The sequence below is a fragment of the Cupressus sempervirens genome, chromosome 7 (genome assembly GCF_028749045.1).
Source record: "Cupressus sempervirens isolate cs-2001-9-10 chromosome 7, ASM2874904v1, whole genome shotgun sequence".
Lineage (NCBI taxonomy): Eukaryota > Viridiplantae > Streptophyta > Pinopsida > Cupressales > Cupressaceae > Cupressus > Cupressus sempervirens.
Window position 1 is genome coordinate 860,895,350 of NC_143124.1, and position 25,003 is coordinate 860,920,352.

General features: G+C 37.1%; 1 protein-coding gene across 1 annotated transcript in view; it reads right to left on the reverse strand.

Annotated features, from left to right (window-relative positions):
- Positions 1-24,714, reverse strand: part of LOC149550180 (uncharacterized) — a 67,194-nt gene extending 42,480 nt beyond the window's left edge. Inside the window, exons 1-3 of the mRNA XM_089793289.1 lie at positions 24,521-24,714; positions 24,347-24,412; positions 23,930-24,258 (exon numbers count right to left, since the gene is read on the reverse strand). Coding sequence (XP_089649415.1) covers positions 23,930-24,194 — 265 coding nt within the window. The 5' untranslated portion in view covers positions 24,195-24,258; positions 24,347-24,412; positions 24,521-24,714. The remainder of the gene's footprint in view (positions 1-23,929; positions 24,259-24,346; positions 24,413-24,520) is intronic.
- Positions 24,715-25,003: the final 289 nt, after the last annotated feature.

Sequence of the window (25,003 nt, forward strand, 5' to 3'; positions counted from 1 at the left end):
GACTAGGATATGCCCCACTACTTATGGGTAGAGCCATGTAGTATAAAAGTTTATATTCAAAACAGGGTTCCACACAAGGTACTAGGAAGGATGAAACCAGAGGAAGCTTTCAAAGATAAGAAGCCTGATGTTAGCCATTTTAGAATATTCAAAATTTTGGCAAATTGTCACATTCCAGGTGATACACATACCAATTTAGATCAAACTGTAGAGGGGGGGTACTTTGTTGGGTACGTTGAAACCTCAAAGGCATATAGGATTTTTATCCCCAGGACCAAAAGAGTTATTGTAAGACATGATTTCAAATTCATGGAGGACAAGGCTTTTAGAAGGTCTAGAGATTTGCTAGTAGATGATCAAAGTGAGTAGCCAATAGAAGCTCCAAGGCCTAGTCAAGGGCAACAAAGCACAAGTACAGTTACCAGTGCAAGTGTAGGCTTAGGTGGTGAAGTTTCATAGAGCATGGAGTAGTAGGAAATGCATCTAGAAGACTTAGAGATTGATATCTCATCCTCTAATGTTGGCAGCAAGAACAATGAGGTTCAAGAGACACTAAGGGATACTAAGGAGTTTGTGGGAGCTCCTAGGAAAAGTACTAGATAGTGGAGACAACTAGCCAAGTTCAATGACATGTGGCCTTAGTTAGTCAGTTGGTATATAGTGAACCTTCCAGCTATCAAGAGGCTATGGAGCATTAGGTATGGTGAGATGCTATGGTTGAGGAGTATAATTCAATAATGCAGAATGATGTGTAGGAGGTAGTTCCTAGACCAATAGATAGAATAGTAGTTGGATCATACTAGATCTATAATATAAAGCACAATGCAGATAGTAGCATTGAGAAATACAAGGCAAGGTTCATGGCCAAGGGGTTCTCTCAAAAGGAGGGAATAGACTATGAGGAGACATTTTCTCCACTACCCAGTTATACTTCTATATGAGCTATGATCTTAGTAGCAACATAGATGGGATGGCAGATCCATCAAATGGATGTCAGGATAGCATTCCTTAATAGTGAGTTAAAGGAGGAGGTATACATGGAGCAACTAGAAGGCTTTGTAGCACAAAACAAAGAGACCCACGTGTGCAAATTGATTAGATAAGTTGAAAGTGAAGGTATTAGGTTGATGGGCTATACTGATGCAGATTAGGCAAGAAGTACAATGGACAAAAGGAGCACTTCAGGGTGTTGTTTTAGTTTGGGATCAAGAGTTGTATCTTGCTTTAGCAAGAAGCAAAATTTTGTGGGTCTAAGTTTAGCGGAAGTAGAATAATATATAGCAGATAGCATGGTGACATGTGAAGCTATATGGCTTTGAAAGTTGTTAGTAGCCTTATTTAGTCAGAAGGTTAAGACTATTGTTACACACTATGACAATAAAAGTTGCATCAAGTTGTCTAAGAATCCAATGTTTCATGATAGGTCTAAACATATAGACATTAGATATCACTTCATCGAAGATTGCATACAATGAGGGATTGTTTAGCTATAGTACATACCTATAGAGGAGCAAGTAGCAGACATTCTAACAAAGGCATTAGGGAAGGCAAAATTCATTTTCTTCAAAGATAAGTTAGGTGTCATGTAGAACAACCTCCTTGCTAAGAGAGAGTGTTAGTTTCAGGTAGCTTGGATAGCTATTCAGCCATATGTGATTAATTGACAAATACTTGTTAGAGTTATGAAAAATAATTATTTTTTAATTAATTGTCTCCTTCTAGAAGCCACTAGTAACCTATTAGTTAGGTTTTTTTAATTGAGAAGCAACTAGAAACTTCTTGGTAAGGAAACAATTGGAAACTTCTTGGTTAAGTTGTCTTTATCAAGAACCAACTAAAAACCTCTTGGTTAAGTAGTATAATAGGGGGTAAAGGGAGGCATTTGGAGAACAAAACAAAATAGAGAAAAAGAAGAGTTGTAAGAAGCATATTCTATGTTAGAAAATGAGTTTATAGTGATAGAAAACAATCTTGTAATGTTAGCAAGGGCATAGTGATAGCGTTGGGGATAGCAGTGGAGAATATCAGTAGGAGAAATTAGGAGGTTGTCTGAATTCTATTAGTGAGAGGCAAGGAATTTTGTATCTCTTGATTTCCTAAAGTTATATATTTTCCATCTAGAGAACTTGTTTTTCCTTAGGGTTTTTCCATAGATGATTTGTCCAAAAATATTGTGTTATCTGTGTTCTGAATTTCTTTCCATATTTTATTGGTGAAGTTGCAATTGTGTTATTTTTTGATATTAGTTGTGAATTTGTTTCCAACAGTTTAATAATTGTTTACAATATGAGATTAATAATCAATGACTATAATAGTGTTGATTTTCACATCATTGACAATGAGAATGAACTAACTCATCATTTCATGATTATGTTATGAAATATATTATGCAGGGACCGCAGATAGTCTTTTTCCATCCAACATGTCAAGCATCACTAATGTGACTATTCTATGAATTCAAAGATCGACCATTACATATTATCAACATGATCTACCATTCTATTCATGGGGACAGGGGGGGGGGGGGGGGGGTGTTTCTGATCAAACTAAGAAAGAGTTGGCCTCTTCAAGAGTAGCCAGTCCTTGTAAGAGTTCTTCTACAATTGCATGCATTGTTCCTCATTGCACCTTGACTTTGAGTTTAAACCATCACTTTTAGATCTATGGACCTAATCCTTTGGATTGTTATTCTTGAAAAATGATGGCTTAGATCATGAACAATGTATTTAAAATAATTGAGGAATTTACTGAGTTTCCACCAAGATTGGGTCCTTCATGCTTGAACTTTGCATTAGCAATCTCAATGTACCATCTATGACTTAAACCAATCCAAAAAAATTTGAACCTTGAGTAACTTGTAATTTTGAAACTATGAACTTATTGAAATCAATCTGAGCCTATAGGGTGAACTTCCTTGAACCAAATGAACCAAGATGAATCAGGATAACCATTTAAATCTGCTTTAGCAAATTGAACCCCTTGGAATTGCTTTGAACTTAGTATATTATTAAATATCATAATAGAAAGGAAGATTTATTGAATTGATGATAATAACTTAGTAATTGTTACAGAGCCCAATTATCTTCTAGCCCTAGTCTCTTACACTATATTACCTTTATGAGAGTCTAATAATGTTTTATTAGTGTGGCCCAACCTTGGCCATGTCAACAATCTAGTCAAAGGAGTTTCTTAACACCTAACCTTGGCTAGGGCACTAGGTAAAAAAGACATAGTAATAAGAAATGACAGACTAAGAATGTGGATTTAATCAAGAATTATCCTCATTAAACAAAGACATAGGAATAAATTCTTTAGTAGGTACTTCTTGAGATGCCGATTGAAGAGTTGGAAATTTTGTCTCATTAAAGAGCATATTTCGACTGTGTACAATCTTCTTTGCAACAAGATCCCATAGTCAAAATCCAAACTAATCTTAACCATAGCCCATGAAGATACATTGTTGTGATTTCAAATTGAGCTTGCTCCTTTTTTATTTAGAAATGTGAACAAATGCTTGATACCCAAACACTCGAAGATGTGAGAAGAAAATCCTTCTACCCAACCATTTCTATTTTGAAATCCCAAAGTCCAAATAGATAAAGGACTTTGATTAATCAAATACATTGTTGTATTATAGGCCTCCATCCATAATTCTTTTACTAAACAAGCATTAGATAGTATGCATCGAACTGTATCAAGTATGGATCAATTTAGCTTTTTCGCTGACCCATTTTCTTGAGGGGTAAAATGATACCATGATCTAAACAAAAGTTATCAAAATCCAACAAACAAAATTGACCTCCATTATCTAATTTTAAACACTTGAATTTGTGCCAATTCTTATTTTCAAAAAGGTCTTAAATTTTTTTCAATTTTGAGAAAACTTTAGACTTTCTGGACATCATATTGATGCAGGAGCATCTTGGATTTACTTGGTGACTACTTTGGAGTTCATGGAGCTCGGCATGGTCTTTTTCTGCTCGACATGGTCTAGAAATTTGGTGCCTATTGTAGGCCATGTATCTAATTTTCTACAATGAGTTAGAAGATCAACCTTTTAGGGATGAAAGAGGGCCTAGATTTCTAACTATAGTTTGAAGCTCGAATTTTAATTCATCCAGAGCTAGGAGATATCACAATTTTACTAAGACATCAATTTTGGGAATTTAATTATTGTAGGAGGCCGACTTTGACATTTAATTTATGTATTTGTATTTAATTTGTGTTTTGGGATGAATTGTGGCTTACATTGGTATAATTAAGGGTTGTCGGAAAGTCTTTAGGCATTATTCATCCATGAAGGAGAAGTAGAGGAGCTTGGAAGAGCAAATTTTGAGAAGGGCTAGTAGCTGTGGCTTGGAAAATAAGGAGATTGCTTGGTGGGCTTGCGAGCACAAGTTTAGATCTTCCTTGGAGGTTTCTACCAGAGTGTAATCTAGACTAGCTTGGGTTTGGGATTGGATCTTGAGGGATCTTGCAGAACTATTACTTGCTTTGTATTTGGCCATAACCGAGAAGGCCTTACAGCCTGGCACATTGCATGTAATCAATTATATTTTATGAATATATTATTATGGTTTGGTATCAGATCTTGCATTATTGCTCCTTGTCCTTGTGTTGTTTCTACTACATGGTTGTATAGCTGGGGGCTAGGAAATCTCCTTTGGGGATTCTCCTGCCTTGCACTGCGTCAGATGGTATCAGAGTACAATCGTTCCTAAGTGTGTGGATAGATCGCTGAAGTTGAGGCAGTTTGCGCTAGGACTTGGGTTGGAGAAGTAGATCTGAGTTGATCTTGATTTAGTGGTGGATTTTCTTTCTGGAGCCCTAGATCTCTTGGTTGTGAGGTGGCAGAATATGGTTTTGGCTTGCAATTACAGATGGATCAATGGATGCAAAGAAGGATGATTGATCTTGTTGAGGCATGATTGTAGAGAATTTTTGGATTGCAAATCCATGGTCCTAGACTTGTGATGTGGTTCCTGATTGTTTATGCAAGGTGGCAGGTTACAATTTGACTTGCAAACAATTCAAAGTTGCCACAAGGAGCATGGGAAGGATTTGTTGCAGAGGGTTTTTAAAGATCTTGGGAGATGGCTCTGAGAGGACTAGACCCTAAGATGATTGCAAAACTCTATTATAAAGTGGAGAGGAGAATCCCAAAAGGAGATGTCCTATCCCCCTGCTATGAAACCATACAGCAGAAACATAATAACAAGAAGCAACAATGCAAGATCTGATACCAAATCATAAAAATATATTCATAAAATATAACTAATTACATGCAATGTGTCAGGCTGTAAGGCCTTCCCAGTTACAGCCAAATACAAAGCAAGTAATATTTCTATAAGATCCCTCAAGATCCAATCCCAAACCCTATCTAGTCTAGATCCACACTCTAGTAGAAACCTCCAAGGAAGATCTCAACTTGTTCTTGCAAGCCCACCAAGAAATCTCCTTGTTTTCCAAGCCACAACTACTAGCCCTTCTCCAAATTTGCTCTTCCAAGCTCCTCCACTTCTCCATAATGGATCAATAATGCCTAAAGACTTCCCCAAAACCCTTATTTATACCAATCTAAGCCACAGGTCAGACCAAAATACAATTTAAATGCCAAAGTCAGCCTCCTACAACAATTAAAGTCCCAAAATCAATGTCTTAGTAAAATTGTGATATCTCCTAGCTCTAAATGAATTAGAACTCGAGCTTCAAACTATAGTTATAAATCTAGGCCATATTCCATCCCTAAAATTTTCAACCTCTGACTCATTATAGAAAATTAATTACAAAAATTTCAAAAGGCACCAAAGTTCCAGACCCTAAACCCTAAACCTTTGAGCCTCCTCCCATGAGCTCCAAAGTAGTCACTGAGAAAAACCAAGATGCTCCTGCATCAGACTCCCTAGGTAAGTAGAAAAGTGTGTCCCATACTTTGATGCCCAAAGAAAGATCACCCATCATCTTCATCTTCACCAAAGGCTTCCACTCAAATAGGGACAAGAAAACCAATATGCAAATCATCCACATCTGCATCATGCTATTAAACACAAAAATCTCAATCATCCAATCAGCATGCTCATTCCTAAGAATAAACTGAACATAATGCTTCATCAAAAAATCATCATCCACATTAATAACTAGTGAATCCATACCAGCAAGAACTAACTCCACATTAGCAACAACATGAAGATCTCCATCAAAACATGCTGAACTCACAACACTAGCAATCTCATTGCTCACAACAAGATGCTTTGCAACACACAACTCGCCACCAGTAGTAATCGGATCATCCATGACCAAGTGCTCAACCAATTAATTATAAAAGCCAATGTCCATCCCAACATCAACAAGGTTAGGAATATCCGCAACAACAACCTTTGGCTGCTCTGTAGGTTCTATATCAAACTCCACAAAATGATCAATAAAACCAACCTCAACTTTGCTATGCCATCTTTTCTCATGAATGAGTCTCTTAATTAGCCAAACAAATCTCTTTTAGATCAGTAGACTCCAACTCCACAAACAGCTATAAAATTCCTTCCTTACCTCATCTCTAACTTGATCAGCCAAGTTAGCTTCAAACTGAGCAACTCGCTCAGCCAAGCTAGCTTCAAATCGAGCAGTCATCTTAGAAAACCTCCTCTCCACCATATCATGGAGATTCAAAATCATCTTAGGGTCCAATCCTCTTGGAGCTATCTTCCAAGATCTTCGTAAACCCTCTACAACAAATCCTTCCCATGCTCCTTGTGACAACCAAATTGTTTGCAAGTCAGATCGCAACTTGCCACCTTGCATGAACAATCAAGAACCACAATTACAAGTCTAGGACCACAGATTTGCAATCCAAAAATTCTCTACGATCATGCCTCAACAAGATCAATCATCCATCTTTGTATCCATCGATCCATCTATAAGCCCTCTGCAATTGCAAGCCAGAACCACAATCTGTCACCTCACAACCAAGAGATCTAGGACTCCAGAAAGAAAATCCACCACTAGATCAAGATCAATTCAGATCCACTTCTCCAACCCAAGTCCTAGTGCAAACTACCTCAGCTTCGGCGATCTATCTACACACTCAAGAATGACTATGCTCTGATACCACCTAACGCAGTACGAGGTAGGAGAATCTCCAAAGGAGATGTCCTAGCCCCCTATTATAAAACCATGCACCAGAAACATAATAACAAGAAGCAACAATGAAATATCTACTAGCAAATCATAACAATATATTCATAAAATATAATTCATTACATGCAATGTGCCAAGCTGTAAGGCGTTCCCAATTATGGCCAAATACAAAGCAAGTAATAGTTCTGCAAGATCCCTCAAGATCCAATCCCAAACCCTAGCTAGTCTAGATCCACACTCTAGTAAAAACCTCCAAGGAAGATCTGAACTTGTGCTTGCAAGCCCACTAAGCAATCTCCTTTGGAGATGCTCCTGCCTTGTACTACGTCAGGTGGTATCAAAGCGAAGGTTGTTCCTAAGTGTGTGGATAGATCGTCGAAGTTGAGGTAGTTTGCACCGAGACTTGGGTTTGGAGGAGTAGATCTGAGTTGATCTTGATTTGGTGGTGGATTTTCTTTCTGGAGTCCTAGATCTCTTGGTTGTGAGGTGGCAGATTGTGGTTCTGGCTCGCAATTATAGAGGGCTTATAGATGGGTCGATGGATGCAAAGATGGATGAATAATCTTGTTGAGGCATGATTGTAGAGAATTTTTTGATTGCAAATCCCTAGTCCTAGACTTGTGATGTGGTTCCTGATTGTTCATGCAAGGTGGCATGTTGCGATCTGACTTGCAAACAATTCAAGCATTGTCACATGGAGCATGGGAAGGATTTGTTGTAGAGGGTTTTTGAAGATCTTGGGAGATGGCTCTAAGAGAATTGGACCTTGAGATGATTGCAAAAATCCATGATATAGTGGAGAGGAATTTTTCTAAGATGTTTTCTTGGTTGGATGCTAGATTGGCTTATCAAGCTAAGAAGGTCAAGGTGGCAGAGTTTAGTTTTGTTGATCAGTTTGGGGAGTCTGATACAGAACTTGCAGAACAACTGGAAGTTGTTGCTAAAGATATTTCTAACCTTGTTGATGCTGGGATTGACATTGGTTTTCATGATCAGTTGGATGAGTCTGACATGGAAATTGCAGAGCACTTGGTCGTGGATGATTTGGTTGCTGTTGGTGGTGAGTTGTGTGTTGTAGAGAATCTTGTTGTAAGTAATGAGATGGTTAGTGTTGAGAGTTTGGCATGTGTTGATGGAGATCTTCATGTTGCTACTGATGTGGATTTTGTGGCTGATATGGAGTTTGTTACTACTAGTGTGGATTCACTAGTTGTTGTTGTGGATGAGGATTTGATGTTGAAGCATTATGTTCAGTTTGTTCTTGGAAGTGAGCATGCTAATTGGATGGTTGAGATTCTAGTGTTTGATAGAATGATGTGGATGTGGATGATGTGAAAATTAGTTTTCTTATCCCTGTTGGAGTGGAAGCCTTTGGTGAAGATGAAGTTGGTTGTTGCTCTTTCTTTGGGCATGAAAGTGTGGGACACACTTTTCTATTTACCTGGGGAGTCTAATGCAGGAGAATCTTGTTTTTGCTCAGTGGCTACTTTGGAGTTCATGGGAGGAGGCTCGGTAGTTACTTTGGTCGATGCTTGGACTAGTACTTGGTTGAAGAAGGAATTTGGTGCTCGTCATACACTAGGATCTCGACATGGTCTATGGAGCCCGGCATGTTCTTGGTTTCTCGGCATGGTCTTGGTTGCTCAGCATGGTCTATGGTTGCTCGGCATGGTCTTGGGACTTGGCATGGTCCTTGGTTGCTCGGCATGGTCTATGGTTGCTCAGCATGATCTTGGGGCTAGGCATGGTCCTTGGTTTCTTTGCATGGTCTATGGTTTCTCATCATGGTCTTGGGACTCGGCATGGTCTTTGGTCACTCAGCATAGTTTTGGGTTACTCGGTATGGTCTGAGAGGAGCTCGGCTTTGCTTAGAAATTTTGTTACTATTGTTGGACATGCATCTAATTTTCTAAAATGTTTTAGAGGATGAAAATTTCAGGGATCAAAGAGGGCCTAGACTTCTATCTATGGTTCAAATCTTGAGTTACAATTCATTTTGAGCTAGGAGATATTTCTATTTTACCAAGATATCGATTTTGGGAATTTAATTGTTGTAGGAGGCCGACTTTGGCATTTAATTTGTGTTTTGGGCTGACCTATGGCTTAGATTGGTATAATTAGGAGTTGTGTGAAAGTCTTTAGGCATTATTCATCTATAAAGGAGAGGTAGAGGAGCTTGGAAGACTGAATTTTGAGAAGGGCTAGTAGTTGTGGCTTGGAAAACAAGGAGATTGCTTGGTGCTCTTGCGAGCACAAGTTGAGATCTTCCTTGGAGGTTTCTACCAGAGTGTGGATCAGGACTAGCTAGGGTGTGGGCTTGGGTCTTGAGGGATCTTGCAAAACTATTACTTTCTTTCTATTTGGCTATAACTAGGAAGGCCTTATAACCTGACACATTGCATGTAATCAATTATATTTTATGAATATATTATTATGATTTGGTATCAGATCTTGCATTGTTGCTTCTTGTTATTATGCTTTCACTGCATGGTTTTATAGTAGGGGGCTAGGACATCCCCTTTGGGGATTCTCCTACCTTGTACTGCGTCAAGACTCCCCAAGTGAATAGAAAAGTGTGTCCCACACTTTGATGTCCAAACCAAAAACAACCAACTTCATGTTCACCAAAGGCTTCCACTCCAATAGGGATAAGAAAATCAATCTACACATCATCCACATATACATCATTCTGTCAAGCACTAGAATCTCAACCATCCAATCAACATGCTCACTCCTAGGAACAAACTGAACGTAATGCTTCAACATCAAATCCTCATCCATAACAACAACTAGTGAATCCACACCAGCAGCAACAAAATCCATATCAGCCACAAAATCCATATCAGTAGCAAGATGAAGATCTCCATCAACACATGCCAAACTCTCAACACCAACAATCTCATTGCTTACAACAAGATGCTCTGCAACACACAACTCACCACCAACAACAACCAGATCATCCACAACAAAGTGCTCTGCAATTTCCATGTCAGACTCATCCAACTGATCATGACAACTAATGTCCATCCCAACATCAACAAGGTTAGGAATATCTTCATCAACAACTTCTAGTTGTTCTACAAGTTATGTATCAGACTCCACAAACTGATCAACAAAACCAAACTCTGCCTCCTTGACCTTCTTATCTTGATCAGCCAATCTAGCATCCAACCAAGAAAACATCTTAGAAAAATTCCTCTCCACTATATCATGGAGTTTTGCAATCATCTCAGGGTCCAATCCTCTCAGAGCCATCTCCCAAGATCTTCAAAAACCCTCTGCAAAAAATCCTTCCCACGCTCCTTGTGACAACCTTGAATTTTTTACAAGTTAGATCACAACCTACCACCTTGCATGAACAATCAAGAACCACATCACAAGTCTAGGACTATGGATTTGCAATCCAAAATTCTCTACAATCATGCCTCAAAAAGATTATTCATCCATCTTTGCATCCATTGACCCATCTATAAGCCCTTTGCAATTGCAAGCCAGAACCACAATCTACCACCTCACAACCAAGAGATCTAGGACTCCAAAAGGAAAATCCACCACCAAATCAAGGTCAACTGAGATCTACTTCTCCAACCCAAGTCCTGGTGCAAACTGCCTCAACTTTGGCGATCTGTCAACACACTCATGAACAACCTTCACTCTGATACCACCTGACACAGTGCAAGGCAGGAGAATCCCCAAAGGAGATGTCCTAGCCCCCTGCTATAAAACCATGCAGCGAAAACATAATAACAAGAAGCAACAATGCAAGATCAGATACCAAATCATAATAATATATTCATAAAATATAACTAATTACATGCAATGTGTCGGGCTATAAGGCCTTCTCGGTTATGGCTAAATACAAATCAAGTAATAGTTCTATAAGATCCCTCAAGATCTAATCCCACACCCTAGCTAGTCTAGATCCACACTCTAGTAGAAACCTCCAAGGAAGATCTCAACTTGTGCTTGCAAGCCCACCAAGCAATCTCCTTATTTTCCAAGCTGTAGCTACTAGCCCTTCTCAAAATTTTCTCTTCCAAGCTCCTCTACCTCTCCTTCATAGATGAATAATGCCTAAAGACATTCCCACAACTCCTAATTATACCATTCTAAGCCACATGTTGGCCCAGAAGACAAATTAAATACAAATACATAAATCAAATGCCAAAGTTGGCCTCCTACAATAATTAAATTTCCAAAATTGATGTCTTGGTAAAATAGCGATATCTCCTAGCTCTGAATGAATTAGAACTCGAGCTTCAAACTATAGGTAGAAGTCTAGGCCCTCTTCCATCCTTGAAATATTCATCCTCTAACTCATTTTAGAATATTATATACACATCCTACAACAGGAACCAAATTCCTAAGCAAAGCCAAGCTCCTCTCAGACCATGCCAAGTAACCATAGACCATGCTGAGTGACCAAAGACCATATCGAGTCCCAAGACCATGCCAAGCAACCAAGGACCATGCCGAGTCCCAAGACCATGAACTCCAAAGTAGCCACTGAGAAAAACCAAGATGCTCCTACATTAGCTGATGCAGTGCAAGGCAAGAGAATCCCCAAAGGAGAGATGTCCTAGCCCCCAACTATACAACCATGCAGCGAAAACATAATAACAAGAAGCAATAATCCAAGATCTGATACCAAATCACAATAATATATTCATAAAATATAACTAATTACATGCAATGTTCCGGGCTATAAGGCCTTCCTGGTTATGGCCAAATACAAAGAAAGTAATAGTTCTACAAGATCCCTCAAGATTCAATCCCAAACCCAAGCTAGTCGAGATCCACACTCTGGTAGAAACCTCCAAGGAAGATCTCAACTTGTGCTCGCAACCCCACCAAGCAATCTCCTTATTTCCAAACCTGCAACTACTAGCCCTTCTCAAAATTTTCTCTTCCAACCTCCTCTACTTCTCCATGATGGATGAATAATGCCTAAAGACTTCCCCATAACCCTTACTTATATGAATCTAAGCCACAAGTTGGCCTAGAACACAAATTAAATACAAATACATAAATTAAATGCCAAAGTTGGCATCTTACAATAATTAAATTTCCAAAATCGATGTCTTAGTAAAATTGCAATATCGCCTAGCTCCGAATGAATTAAAACTCGAGCTTATTACTGTAGTTAGAAATCTAGGCCCTCTTCTATCATTGAAAGTTTCATCCTCTAAAACATTATAGAATATTAGTTACATGACATGAAATAGGCACCAAATTTCTAGACCATACCAAGCATCAAAATACCATGCCGAGCTCCATGAACTCCAAAGTAGTCACCAACTAAATCCAAGATGCTCCTGTATTAGACTCCCTAAGTAAATAGAAAAGTGTGTCCCACACTTTGATGCCCATAGAAAGAGCAAAAATCAACTTCTTCTTCACCAAAGGCTTCCACTCCAATAGGGATAAGAAAACCAATCTGCACATCATCCACATCCACATCATTCTGTCAAACATCAGAATCTCAACCATCCAATCAACATGCTCACTCCCAAGAACAAACTGAACATAATGCTTCAACATCAAATCCTCATCCACAACAACTAGTGAATCCATGCCAGCAGCAACGAACTCCATATCAGCCACAAAATCCACATCAATAGCAACATGAAGATCTCCATCAACACATGCCAAACTCTTAACACCAACCATCTCATGGCTTACAACAAGATGCTCTGCAACACTCAACTCACCACCAACAGCAACTAGATCATCCATGACCAAGTGCTCTGCAATTTCCATGTCAAACTCATCCAACTGATCATGAAAACCAATGTCCATCCCAGCATCAACAAGGTTAGGAATATCTTCAGCAACAACTTCCAAATATTCTACAGGTTCTATATCAGACTCCACAAACTGATCAACAAAACCAAACTCTACCACCTTGACCTTCTTAGCTTGCTCAACCAATCTAGCATTCAACCAAGAAAACGTCTTAGAAAAATTCCTCTCGACTATATCTTGGAGTTTTGCAATCATCTTAGGGCCTAGTCCTCTTAGAGCCATCTCCCAAGATCTTTAAAAACCCTCTGCAGCAAATCCTTTCCACACTCCTTGTGACAACCTTGAACTGTTTGCAAGTCAGATCGCAACCTGCCACCTTGCATGAATAATCAAGAACCACATCACAAGTCTAGGACCATGAATTTGCAATCCAAAAATTCTCTACAATCATCCATCTTTGCATCCATCGATCTATCTATAAGTCCTCTACAATTGCAAGCCAGAACCACAATCTGGCACCTCAAAACCAAGATATCTAGGACTCCAGAAAGAAAATCCACCACCAAATCAAGATCAACTCAGATCTACTTCTCCAACCTAAGTCCTAGTGCAAATTGCCTCAACTTTGGTGATTTGTCCACACACTCAGGAACAACTATTCTCTGATACCATTTGAAGTAGTGCAAGGCAAGAGAATCCCCAAAGGATATGTCCTAGCCCCTAGCTATACAACCATGTAGCAGAAACAACACAAGGACAAGGAGCAATAACACAAGATCTGATACTAAATCATAATAATATATTCATAAAATATAACTAATTATAGGCAATGTGTCAAGCTGGAAGGCCTTCCCGGTTATTGCCAAATACAAAGCAAGTAATAGTTCTGCAAGATCCCTCAAGATCCAATCCCAAACCCAAGCTAGTCTAGATTACACTCTGGTAGAAACCTCCAAGGAAGATCTAAACTTGTGCTTGCAAGCCCACCAAGCAATCTCCTTATTTCCCAAGCCACAGCTACTAGCCCTTCTCAAAATTGCTCTTCCAAGCTCCTCTACTTCTCCTCCATGGATGAATAATGCCTAAAGATTTCCCCACAATACTTACTTATACCAATCTAAGCCACAAGTCAGCCCAGAACACAAATTAAATACAAATACATAAATTAAATGCCAATGTCGGCCACCTACAATAATTAAATTCCCAAAATCGATGTCTTAGTAAAATTGTGATATCTCCTAGCTCCGGATGAATTAGAACTCGAGCTTTGAACTGTAGTTAGAAATTTAGGCCCTGTTTCATTCCTTAAATTTTCATCCTCTATCTCATTTTAGAAAAGTAGATACATGGTCTACAATAGGCACCAAATTTCTAGACCATGCCGAGCAGCAAAAGACCATGCCGAGCAACCAAGACCATGCTGAGCTCCATGAACTCTGAAGTAGTCACCATGTAAATCCAAAATGCTCCTGCATCAGATATAAACTCAGACCTTTCTAATACTGTCATCAAGAAATGAAACAAAGTAATTTCTACCTCCATGAGAGGTTCCTCTATTAGACCAAGGACATCTGAGTGCAATAACTCCAATGGTGTTGTCTTCTTATCATGACCATTCTTCAAAAAAGTGACACATTTTTGTTTCCCATGAAGAAAATGCTCATAGAATTCTAAATTTTTTGATTGGAAACCTAGAAGTTGATCTCAATTAAGCATAACATCTACCCCTTTTCTCTCATGTGGCCTAATATTTGACACCAAAGTGTGGCATCATTGTCTACAATAGTCATCCTTGCTCCAACCTCATCTCTATCTTCCACAACATATAGGCTACCCAATTTATCCCCTTTGGCAATAACCATGGAACCCTTCATAATTTTTCATGTGTCTATGAGAAGTGTAAGAAAACCTTGAGCATATAAGTATCTGATAGAAATCAAATTTCCTTTTAATTTGGGAACATCTCTAACATATTGAAGCAATAATTGAGCACCTATGTCTATTGATAACAAAATATCACTCTTATCTACAATTTCATAAGCTTTTTAATCACCCAAATAGACATTCACAAACTTACCTTCCTTCTAGTTTGTGAAGGCTTCACTAAAAGAACATGCATGAAATCAAGCCTTGGAGTCAATTACCCACAAATTTGATGTTGTGTCACTTGTTGCAAGAACCAAAACACCATCATCCTTATCATGAATGATGTTTGATCCAATGTCCAAAACATTTTCTCAAGACCTTTTATATTTTCTGCAATTCTTTTTAAAAGTGACCAAACTTTCCACAAAACCAATTGCTATTTTGTCTAACTTGACATAATTAATCTGCCATTATCCAAATTTATCAAACTATGTTAATTGCCTCCAATTTTTTTGAAAGTATGTGCACAATCATCCATGGACTGTTGACATACTTGATAGACTTGTGCACAATTCTCAATTACTGGCTCTAACTTTATGACTTGCTCAAGCTGGTTGTCATCCAATGTCTCAATAATAGTCTTGCCCATTTCATGTTCACTCAAGCATCTATACATATGCCCATTCACTTGGTTGCAGGTTTGGTAATCCCTATGCTAGCTAGATGTGTCATGCATCATACAACATCCTTCAATTTTCTTGCTAGAATCATTGTTCTTCGCATGTGAAGGAAAATCAAACCTCTCACTTACCAATATCTTGTGAGATCTTTCACTAGGCTTTCTTTGAGCTTTTCCATCTTCAAAAGACAACATTGATAAATTGTGTACCTCTTCTTGTTGATGAGTAGTAGTTTGCATTTCTTGACCTTCTCCTTGATTGATATACAGACCTCTCATCTTGGCCTCCACCAGCTTCCTATGCCTAGTAGCATGTTTGCAAGCTTCATTCCCCTTAACTTGAGAGGAAAACTTCACATCAGTTTTGACTTGGGATTCTAATGAAAATTTTTTTGAACCTTTATCATTCATAAAATTAATATCTGTCTTCACCTTCAACACAGGGAAAAGAAGTTGGAAACTTGTCTTACAAGGCCAACAATTATTCTAAATAAATGTCTTAGCAACATTGATATTGTGAAAGGCAATATTTCCATCTTTTTCCTTGTCATTAGGTGAATTCTCCTCTTTTTTCCAACCATCTCAATAATGTACATGATGTTCCTTTCTTACTTTCACATTCACAACATCTCTTTCTAAATTATCAATAAACTCATTGATAGTAAAATCAACTTCATCTTCTTCCATCTCTGCTCAACCTCATAGGATCTAATACGGATTGTAATTATTAAACAAGTAGATAAATGGAATAAAACATCACTCAAGTAGGGAATACTTTATTAGTTAAACTATAAATTACATAGGATGCACATAACCATTATATAGAACTCTACAAATACGAAGAGTCAAGAGGGAGAATGAAAAGACATATGACTATTGGGCTTCATATCCCAACAAATATATCAACTTTAAGGTGGATGGTTGTTGCTGGTTACCATCACTAGATTACAAAGGTTTCCCCTCTTGATGCAAAACATGTTTTGTAATAGGCCACATGGCCAAAATCGCTCATGTCCAAGTTTAAAAGCTAGTTGTTTGGACTCTTGTTGAAATGAATCTAATGCCATGAATTGTTTCCCTACTAAAAAGGCTTTCTCTTTGCCCAAATATCCATTGAATAAGGTGTTTCCCTCCACCTATCACTTGAGGCTTAACAATGAATACATAATGGTACAAGAGGTGAAACCAAGTTCATTGCAAAAATGTTGAAACCCTTGCATCCATTTGGCCAAGGGAATAAAAATATAGGAATTGGAACTATTATTCTGGAATAGAAAATGGGGTACATATTCCTATTCTTGTTTGGTTCAGTTAGAATTCAATGGGGAATTGACAAACCCAAAAATTTATTGTTTCAAAAACAAATAAAATAGGAATAGGAATACGTTGGCAATAGAACTACAAATGCTCTTACTGAGAAAGTATGAGAAATAGAAAATGGTGGAATGGTTGTGCAACTCTTGATCATTCTTTATGTTTCTTGTATGGAAGAAGAAAGCAACAATGCTTCAGCAGTAGTAAAAAGACAAATGAACTCTCATATTAAGGGATATGAATCAAATTATAATATAAAACTATGCTCCCACACCAAAAATTATGTTTAAATATAGTAATTTGAAATTATTTACATTCTTGAATTTCAGGGGCCTCAAAGATGATGTTCTGCACTCCTTTCTTTGGGTTGCTTACTCCTTATTTCTACGACCCTTCATTTTGGAGTAGTCTAAATCATATTTTGTTTAAATGAACTATATACACCACACTTTTGTGCTGCACTATACAAATTTAAAAAATATCTTTTCAGATGAACATTCATCTAAATTTAGATTTGTCTAGCCAGAAGTTAGGAGAGTACATCCATCAAAGTCAACTAGAAGTCAAACCTAACCTGAACATATCTACAAAGATTTGAAATTTAATAAATAAAATAATTGAATTATATAACATCATTCTATCAAGTGTACTCAACCAATTCACTATGATCTTTTACTTTTTCAATTATTTTCAAAATTTTAAGTCATATTTCATTATTATGACCACCTACTTCTTAATCTATTCATACATAATTGTTGCCCAAATAATTTTATGAGAGAGGGGGGGAGTTAATTGAGTTAAGTAATAGAGAGATGGAGAGAAAATGAAATAATACTTATTTTCCACTATTTCAATATTTTCTCTCTCCTTGTACTCCAACTTCTAGAGAGAAGTTTGGAATTTGAGTTTGAGTTTCATTCTTTCCTCAACATTTTCTCTCTCCCTATACCACCACTCTCTACGTACTCAAAATTTTAGAGAGAAGTATGGGCTTGAGTTTGCCTTCTCTCACACAATCCTCTATCTCACTCTCTATGTACTAAAATACTCTCTCACTATGTACTCCAACTTTTTAACCTAATCCTAACCTTGAGATTGCAAGAACCCAAACCCCAATATTTTCAAGAAAATAAAATAGGGGTTTGGGTGCATATGGTCTTCCTCAGTATTGATCTTTTTCTTTAGAAGAGTTGAGAGAAGCAACAAACAATTTTGATGAGTCAACATTGATTGAAGAAGGCTTCCATGGAAAGCTATACAAGAGCAAAATGCAGGATGAAAATCAAGTTGCCATAAGGTGCTTAAAACTAGAATGAAAACCAAGTATGCAAAATTTGAAGCTACATTTGGAGCTCTTTGCAAACCTTAGACACCATAATTTGGTCAAACTTATTGGGCACGACATAGATAGTGAACTTGATGGTTCAAATGTGAAAAATGTGTTTCTCATTTTTGAATATGTATCCAATGGAAACATAGTCAAGGCACATGACACGTTTGGTAATAAGTTTCAAACAAAGGCACTTGAATTGTTTGATTAAATTCCTAACTAAAATAAGCTATTTCTAAGTCAATACAAACATTAGACCAAACACACAAGCAGACCAATGAGAAGAAAATTTGGAGCAGATTTTGTATTTCAAATGATTGACACAATGCATTGATGCATTAGAAGAAATAAAACTAAGTTTAATTAATACTTTGTTATGCACAGAATTGAAGAAAATGCAAGCAGCAGGTGCATAGTAAGATTTCCAGCAAGTCTCAATGTAAACAAGGCATGCGACTTTACTCATTTCTCCAACTTGCAGTATCTAATGGAACCATAAACAAGGCACGTGCATTTTTTGTGTGACCTACGGCCTGACATTCATTCCATCATTAAAGTTGCTAATAAGAGACAAAGCATAAAAAGGGAGCAGCAGTAGGTAAGGGGTTCCTCAAGAATGAGAGCTGCTTAATATAAGTTTTACATCTCTAGCCTGACTATAAAAAACAATAAAAAAGACATTTATAGTTGTGGCATGGTTGTTCTGGAGGCGTTTACTAAAAGAGGCTAATGAATCCAATGTTCGATAGTGAATTAACTCTGCCTAGACAAGTTTCTCAATCATTTCCTCACAATTTGGGAGATGCTATTATAGTGGTTGTAGCTGAAAAGATGAAGTACTTACAAAGGAAATAAATAAAATAGCACTGAGAAGACATGTACACTTTTCAATAGAATGCCTCATTGGTTTCTTCTGTATAGGTCTTCCATTGTATAAACAATCAAATGCCTCAAACCATGCGTGCAACTTTATGAAGCATAAAGTGCCAAATATAAACCCAGTATGTCAATTGTTTGACAAAATGCTAAATCTAAGTGTACCCACATTCATCTAATAGAGCTACTGAATTGTTTGACGAAATGCCTTAGTTGCAAATGAAATGTGTGCATTTCTTAGAAGAAGTAAATGGGCCAAAATGGTATTGGTAAGGGATTAAAAATGTCTTGTGAATGCTCCAGATAAATGTTGGATCCTTCAAGTGAAATAGAGATTTTGATAAAGTTTCACAATTGCCTGAAGAAAATAGAACACATAGTTTGATACGAAGCAAAACAAATATTGACTTTACATTTGACATTGCACCAAGATAGGGATTTGGTAAGCGATACTATAAGGTACAAGTTTCAAGGTAAAGAGCCTCCTATGATATTAAAAAGCACACTTCCCAAAATATTAGATACAAAGATGGGACATATGGAAGTTGCAAACTTTTGGAAAATGATGAGTAGAGAAGATAAATCACCCATGGCACATCGAACATTGGAAAGTGGTCTAGCCCATGTAGGACGACACCCACTTGTAGTTCAATGTGCAGAATTGGTTTTAGAATATATCAAGGCATATGATTAGAATTCCAGGGACATTAAGACTTTAGGAGGTAATGTCATGGCAAGGCTAGATCCAATATCTGTCTCCATCACGTTCAGATCGCCAGTAAGAGAGGAATTCACAAAAATCTCTAAAGAAGGTGCCCAAGGATGCTTCCATCATAATAAGAAAACATATTTGAATGACATTGCTAGGACTTAGCTTGATCAACCTAGACGAGGATAGTCATAGTTGCGAAGAGTGTTACGCAAGCATATCTTTAACGAAGACATTTTTGATATGATAATTCTTCTCAATAGAGTGGTGGGAAATTAGACGACTAAGGATTTTTAGGATTGGATGTTTTTGTACATTAGTACATTCACCACTAGAAATCAATTTATAGACTGGGGAGAAATGATTAGCAATGTGCTTCATCACCAATTAATAGGATTCAATGCATGTCAAGGGGTTTACATGTCCTCATACCTAATGTACCCAATTACTAGTATGAAGTCATGGCCCAGTCTTAATCCTTATGGGGAGTATAGCTTAACCACACAAATTTATAATTATTACCCCCAATTGTAATTAAAACAGAGAAATGTACATTTCGGCAGGGTGAATGATGCTTTTTCCATGCTCACTGCTAGGGAGCTACATGTAGATATTGGAATCTAAATTTCCCCTAAAGCAGCCAATCTCATTAGTACCTATGGTAGCTTCTTCATATAGTACCCCTGATTCACTTACATCAGCATCAAAGGTTTTCAAGATTGTCCTCTCATGTTGCCTTGCTTCGTAGATGATAGGTTGGTAGTTTCAAAAGATTGCAGGCAAATTGGCCAAGTAAACAAGATGTGCAAGAACAAAAGATCAATTCCTTTCCTAATTGGCATTGGACACTATAGTTGTCTTTCCTCTTTGGATGCTCAAAATATCAAGAGATCCACAGTGAATATAACTTTACACTCTTTCCATGGTCACTTCCCATTTCATGGCTATGGGTATGTTAAAAATAACTCCGCACTTGGACCCGACTATCTTCATTTTCCTACAATGGAAGATTATTGGGAAAACTATGAAAATGACTTCAAAGTGAGGAAAAGGGACTGGATGAGATTTACAGTACAATAAATTATTGATTACAAAATGGGATGGGATGTGATAGGCATAATAGAGGATGGCTCAGACCTAATTGATCCTTTCTTCTTTGAGTGGATACAATTATTAGAATTGCCATATATTAATTGGTCTCTACCAGAATTGAAAGACCTCAAGGAAAGGACTTTCTTTGTGATTCAAACAAACTGAAAACTAGTTAAGGAATAAGGTCAAAGAAGTCACCACTACTAAATTAACATGAAGAAGTAGTCTCAAGAATAATAATAATTCTTAGGAAGGTACATCAGTTTCAACCATTCCATCTTCTATTCCTACTTCCTTGGGCTCTTTATATGGCACACAAGGGGGAGATGATGGTGAAGATCTAGATAAAAGAGTTGATCTAGTTTCAACATGTGAACTCAATGCAGTCACAAAGAAGAAGAGATCAAAACCCAAGGAGAAGACTTTAAAACCAATTCAATAGATGATAGATGAAGCTCTTGAGATGAATACTTTACCATCATTCATAGATGAGATGATTCAATCCATAGCACCTCCTCCAAGCTCACTATCTCTTAAAAGTGCAAAAGCAAGTCAAGAGATGCCAGTTGTAGAAAATGTGCATAACTTGGATTTATCATCTATAGTTCTATAGATTCCTTCAGTAATCAGCCCATCTACCAGTATTTCAACATCCTAGTTACAAAAAAGTTTGGAGAGAAAGAAGAAAAGGATGATTCAATTGGTAGCACCAAATCTAGATGTCATGGCTAATTTAATGCATAAAGGTACAAAGATAAAGAAGACTAGAATGGATTCCAAACTAGCAGTGAATCCTACTTCAGGTAACTTATTTGTTGAAATTGCACAACCAGTCATAGAAAGGGACTTAAATGTGGCAAATGAATTTGATTTTAGCATCACTAAAATGGATCTAGAAAAAAAACATAATTTCCAAGTGTCAGTTGCTATCCTAATGGAATAGTCAAGGAGAGATAAGCAAGCTAAAAACCAATTCAAGTGTCAAGTTTGAGCCCTTTCTTCATGCATCTAATTAATGGTTAATGATTCCTTTCCGAATCCTAGTTCAACTATGGAAATTACAAGAGATCCCAAGAAGATGTTTGATGAAGAAACCATTCAAGATATAGGAGAATGCCAAACTTATGGTAAGATGGTGAAAACATGGGTAAAAAGTATGAAAGAATGAGCATCAAGCTTATTTTAGGAGGTTAAAGTTGCATTTGTCAAAGTGGATCATATACAACAAAACATTCAAAACGAGTTGACAACTCTCAAAGAACAACAAACATTCTAAAGAGAAATTGATGCTAATTTAGTAGAAAGAAAAGCAATGGATAGCAATATAATCAAATCGCTGAAATTAATCACTAGTGGAGAAGAAGAGAAAATTGACATATGGCTGGAAAACATCAAATGGAAAAATGATAGCATGAATCAACAATTGAGTGAAGAGGAGCAATTCCTAAACTCCTGCAAGTTACTAAAAAGAAGGCCTTGGGGCATATATTGATGATTATAAAAGGTATTCCTATTAGTGAATACAATAAAAATCTACACATATCTTCCATTTTGGAATACATAGAGGCAAAAATCAGCACTAAACTTGGCAGTAAACAAAGTTTAGATGCTAGCATTATGACAAGATTGAGTAGTCACTTAGCGGCATTGGACTCCTATACTCAAAACTTACTAGGTTATGTCATAGAGTTGGATGAAGTTAGAAAGAGACATGAGCTATGCAATCTAAAGGTGTAGAGTTTAATCATCATTAAACATAAGACTTTAGCTCAAGTTATCAAATCATTTAGAGCATACAAGGAAAACTTGACTTAGCTGCTCACAACACCTATAGATCAAAGAGAAAGCTTAGGGAATATCAGTGATCACAGTTAAAAGTTAGAAGTAGAATATGTCTAAAGTTGTCTTAGGATTTTATTTATGTATTTTATAAAAAGGTCAACATTAGAATTAACTTTGGTTTTGGTCAATGTTTTAACTTTTTCTAACTGTAGTTAAGCATTGCAAGTTAGAGTTGGTTATGAACTATCTTTGGAATAGTCCAAACTCTAACTTTCTGAGTAGTTACAAACCTAAAAGGTTAGTTATTCTACAATAGCTATAAATTCCTAAAAATTAATGTAAAAAGAGACTTTTTGCACTTGGAGATAGGGAACACTTATGTTTTGATAACAAAGCAATTTTTGGAAAGTGTGTAAAATTGTTGTTCTTGTAATCAGTCATTTCTTATGTTCTTGGTGCTAAGAAATAAAAGAAAGTACATATGGTGTTCTCTTTCTAATAAATTTGAATTGTTGAAGTGGTGATTTATCATATGATTATTTTCATGGTATGGTGTGAGTATTCATAAATCTCTGAATTATCATTATGTCAGTGATAGCTCTCAAGCATAGTTCTTGATTGCTTTCATTAATAGTTTACATTGTCTTTATGGAAACATTGAAGTCATGTGGTGCATTCGCTATCAATGGTTTCCCTTTTATTTTCTAAGTTCTTTTTATCTTTATCGAAAAACTGAAAATTTTATCTTATGAGAGAGCTGCCCCTCTAAACATAGAGGAAGGCTGGATATCAAGGGCCTATCCAACTGTTGGAGACATTGATTTGCCACACACTCCATTAGGTCAAATCATATATTTTCTAAGTGACAAATCTGTTTACCAACAATAACAAAATAACACTGACCTTGCTGTACGAGATCTACTTTATAAAAGTCTTTCAACTAGGGTTGAACTGTATACTACGTACGATAATGCTCAGAAGTAAAGATCAATAACAAGAAACTTTAGAAAAACACAAAAGTTGAGATTAGACTGAGATAATATCTTAGTTATATTTTAATAACGCTATTGTTGAATCACGATTAGACGGTTTTATGATTGTAAAATATATTATGGGTAACAACTTCTGCAGGCGATTGAACAAGAAGAATGAATAAGAAGTGTTCTTGAAAAGAGAAACTAACAACTTAGAAATTGGTTTATTCGGATTATTTAATTAAGTCGATAAATCTAACCTATGTCTAGGTCGGCGAAAGTTATAGCGTTCAAGAATGTAAGGAGAAAAATAGAATGTGAACTAAGGTCTCTACAAGACATTACTCTTCAACTATAGCTTGGAATTGACGTTAATGTGTGGGTAACATTAATTTTAAGAACATTAATGCTGGAAAAGGGAAGCCTACCAGATGCATTCTGTGCAGATGTATGGGTCTCAATGAGTAGCATGTAGCCCACGCACCCTCTGAACTCATTTTTTATCTCAAACCCATAAGCAGATCCGCTCATCCATCCATCCAGAAGACGCGCTCTCTCCCATCTGCCCAACACTTCATTCTCCTTAATAATCTCCAGCCCATTCTTGGCTTCTTCAACAGTTGCCAGTCGCCATCCATTTGGTGTACTGCGATAACTCCTATCAACCTTCTTGAATCTCCTTGCTATCTCCATTTCTTCCTCTATTTAGAACAATTGTTTACTATAGCACGTACCCTTTCAGATCTCAACATTGAAGCTGTAGAAGAAAACATATAATATAAAACAAGATCATCTGCCTCGTTCAAAATATTTCTAATGCGAGTCAAAAGAATGACGATACTAACCTGAACGAATTTCTGCATCAATAACTTCGTTGATATCAGAGTTGACATCTCATCTGAAGAAGCCCACTTCAAAAAATACAAGTATCCTCGCAAAGGAGCAACAACATTTTACATCTGATGATGATTTGATGATTTCAAGTAACAACGAAAATAAGTGTAGAGCTCACCACTTACATTCTTAGACCGACAAGGGTTCCCCTTTGTCAAAGATGAGGACCTGACGATTTTAAGCGCAAGAAAGATGCTGGGCAATCGCAGAATTGATATAAACCAAAAGCTGGCCTTAAATCACAAGTAGTGAACTGATTAACCAGATAGACTTTCCTTTCTGAGACATAGCAACAGGTCATGTGTCTCCTACTGAATGCAATGGATTCTCCTTAGAGAGCTTCCATTTATGCAGGGCTGAGAACCGCTAGCTGGATAACCATAGAGCTTACCTAGACCAATAATGTCGAAATCAGATACTTTTTCTCACAGCGTACATCAAGATTATGACTCATGTTTAAGGCTCGCTGTTTTGTTTTCCACCCTTTTCCACAACGTACATGTTAATAATTAAATAAAACAAGAGAATGCCCAATCAAAGAAATCAAAATTTAAGGGGAAAAAGGGAATGAAAGCTATCTGATAGTTCAGTTCTACCAAATTTGATGA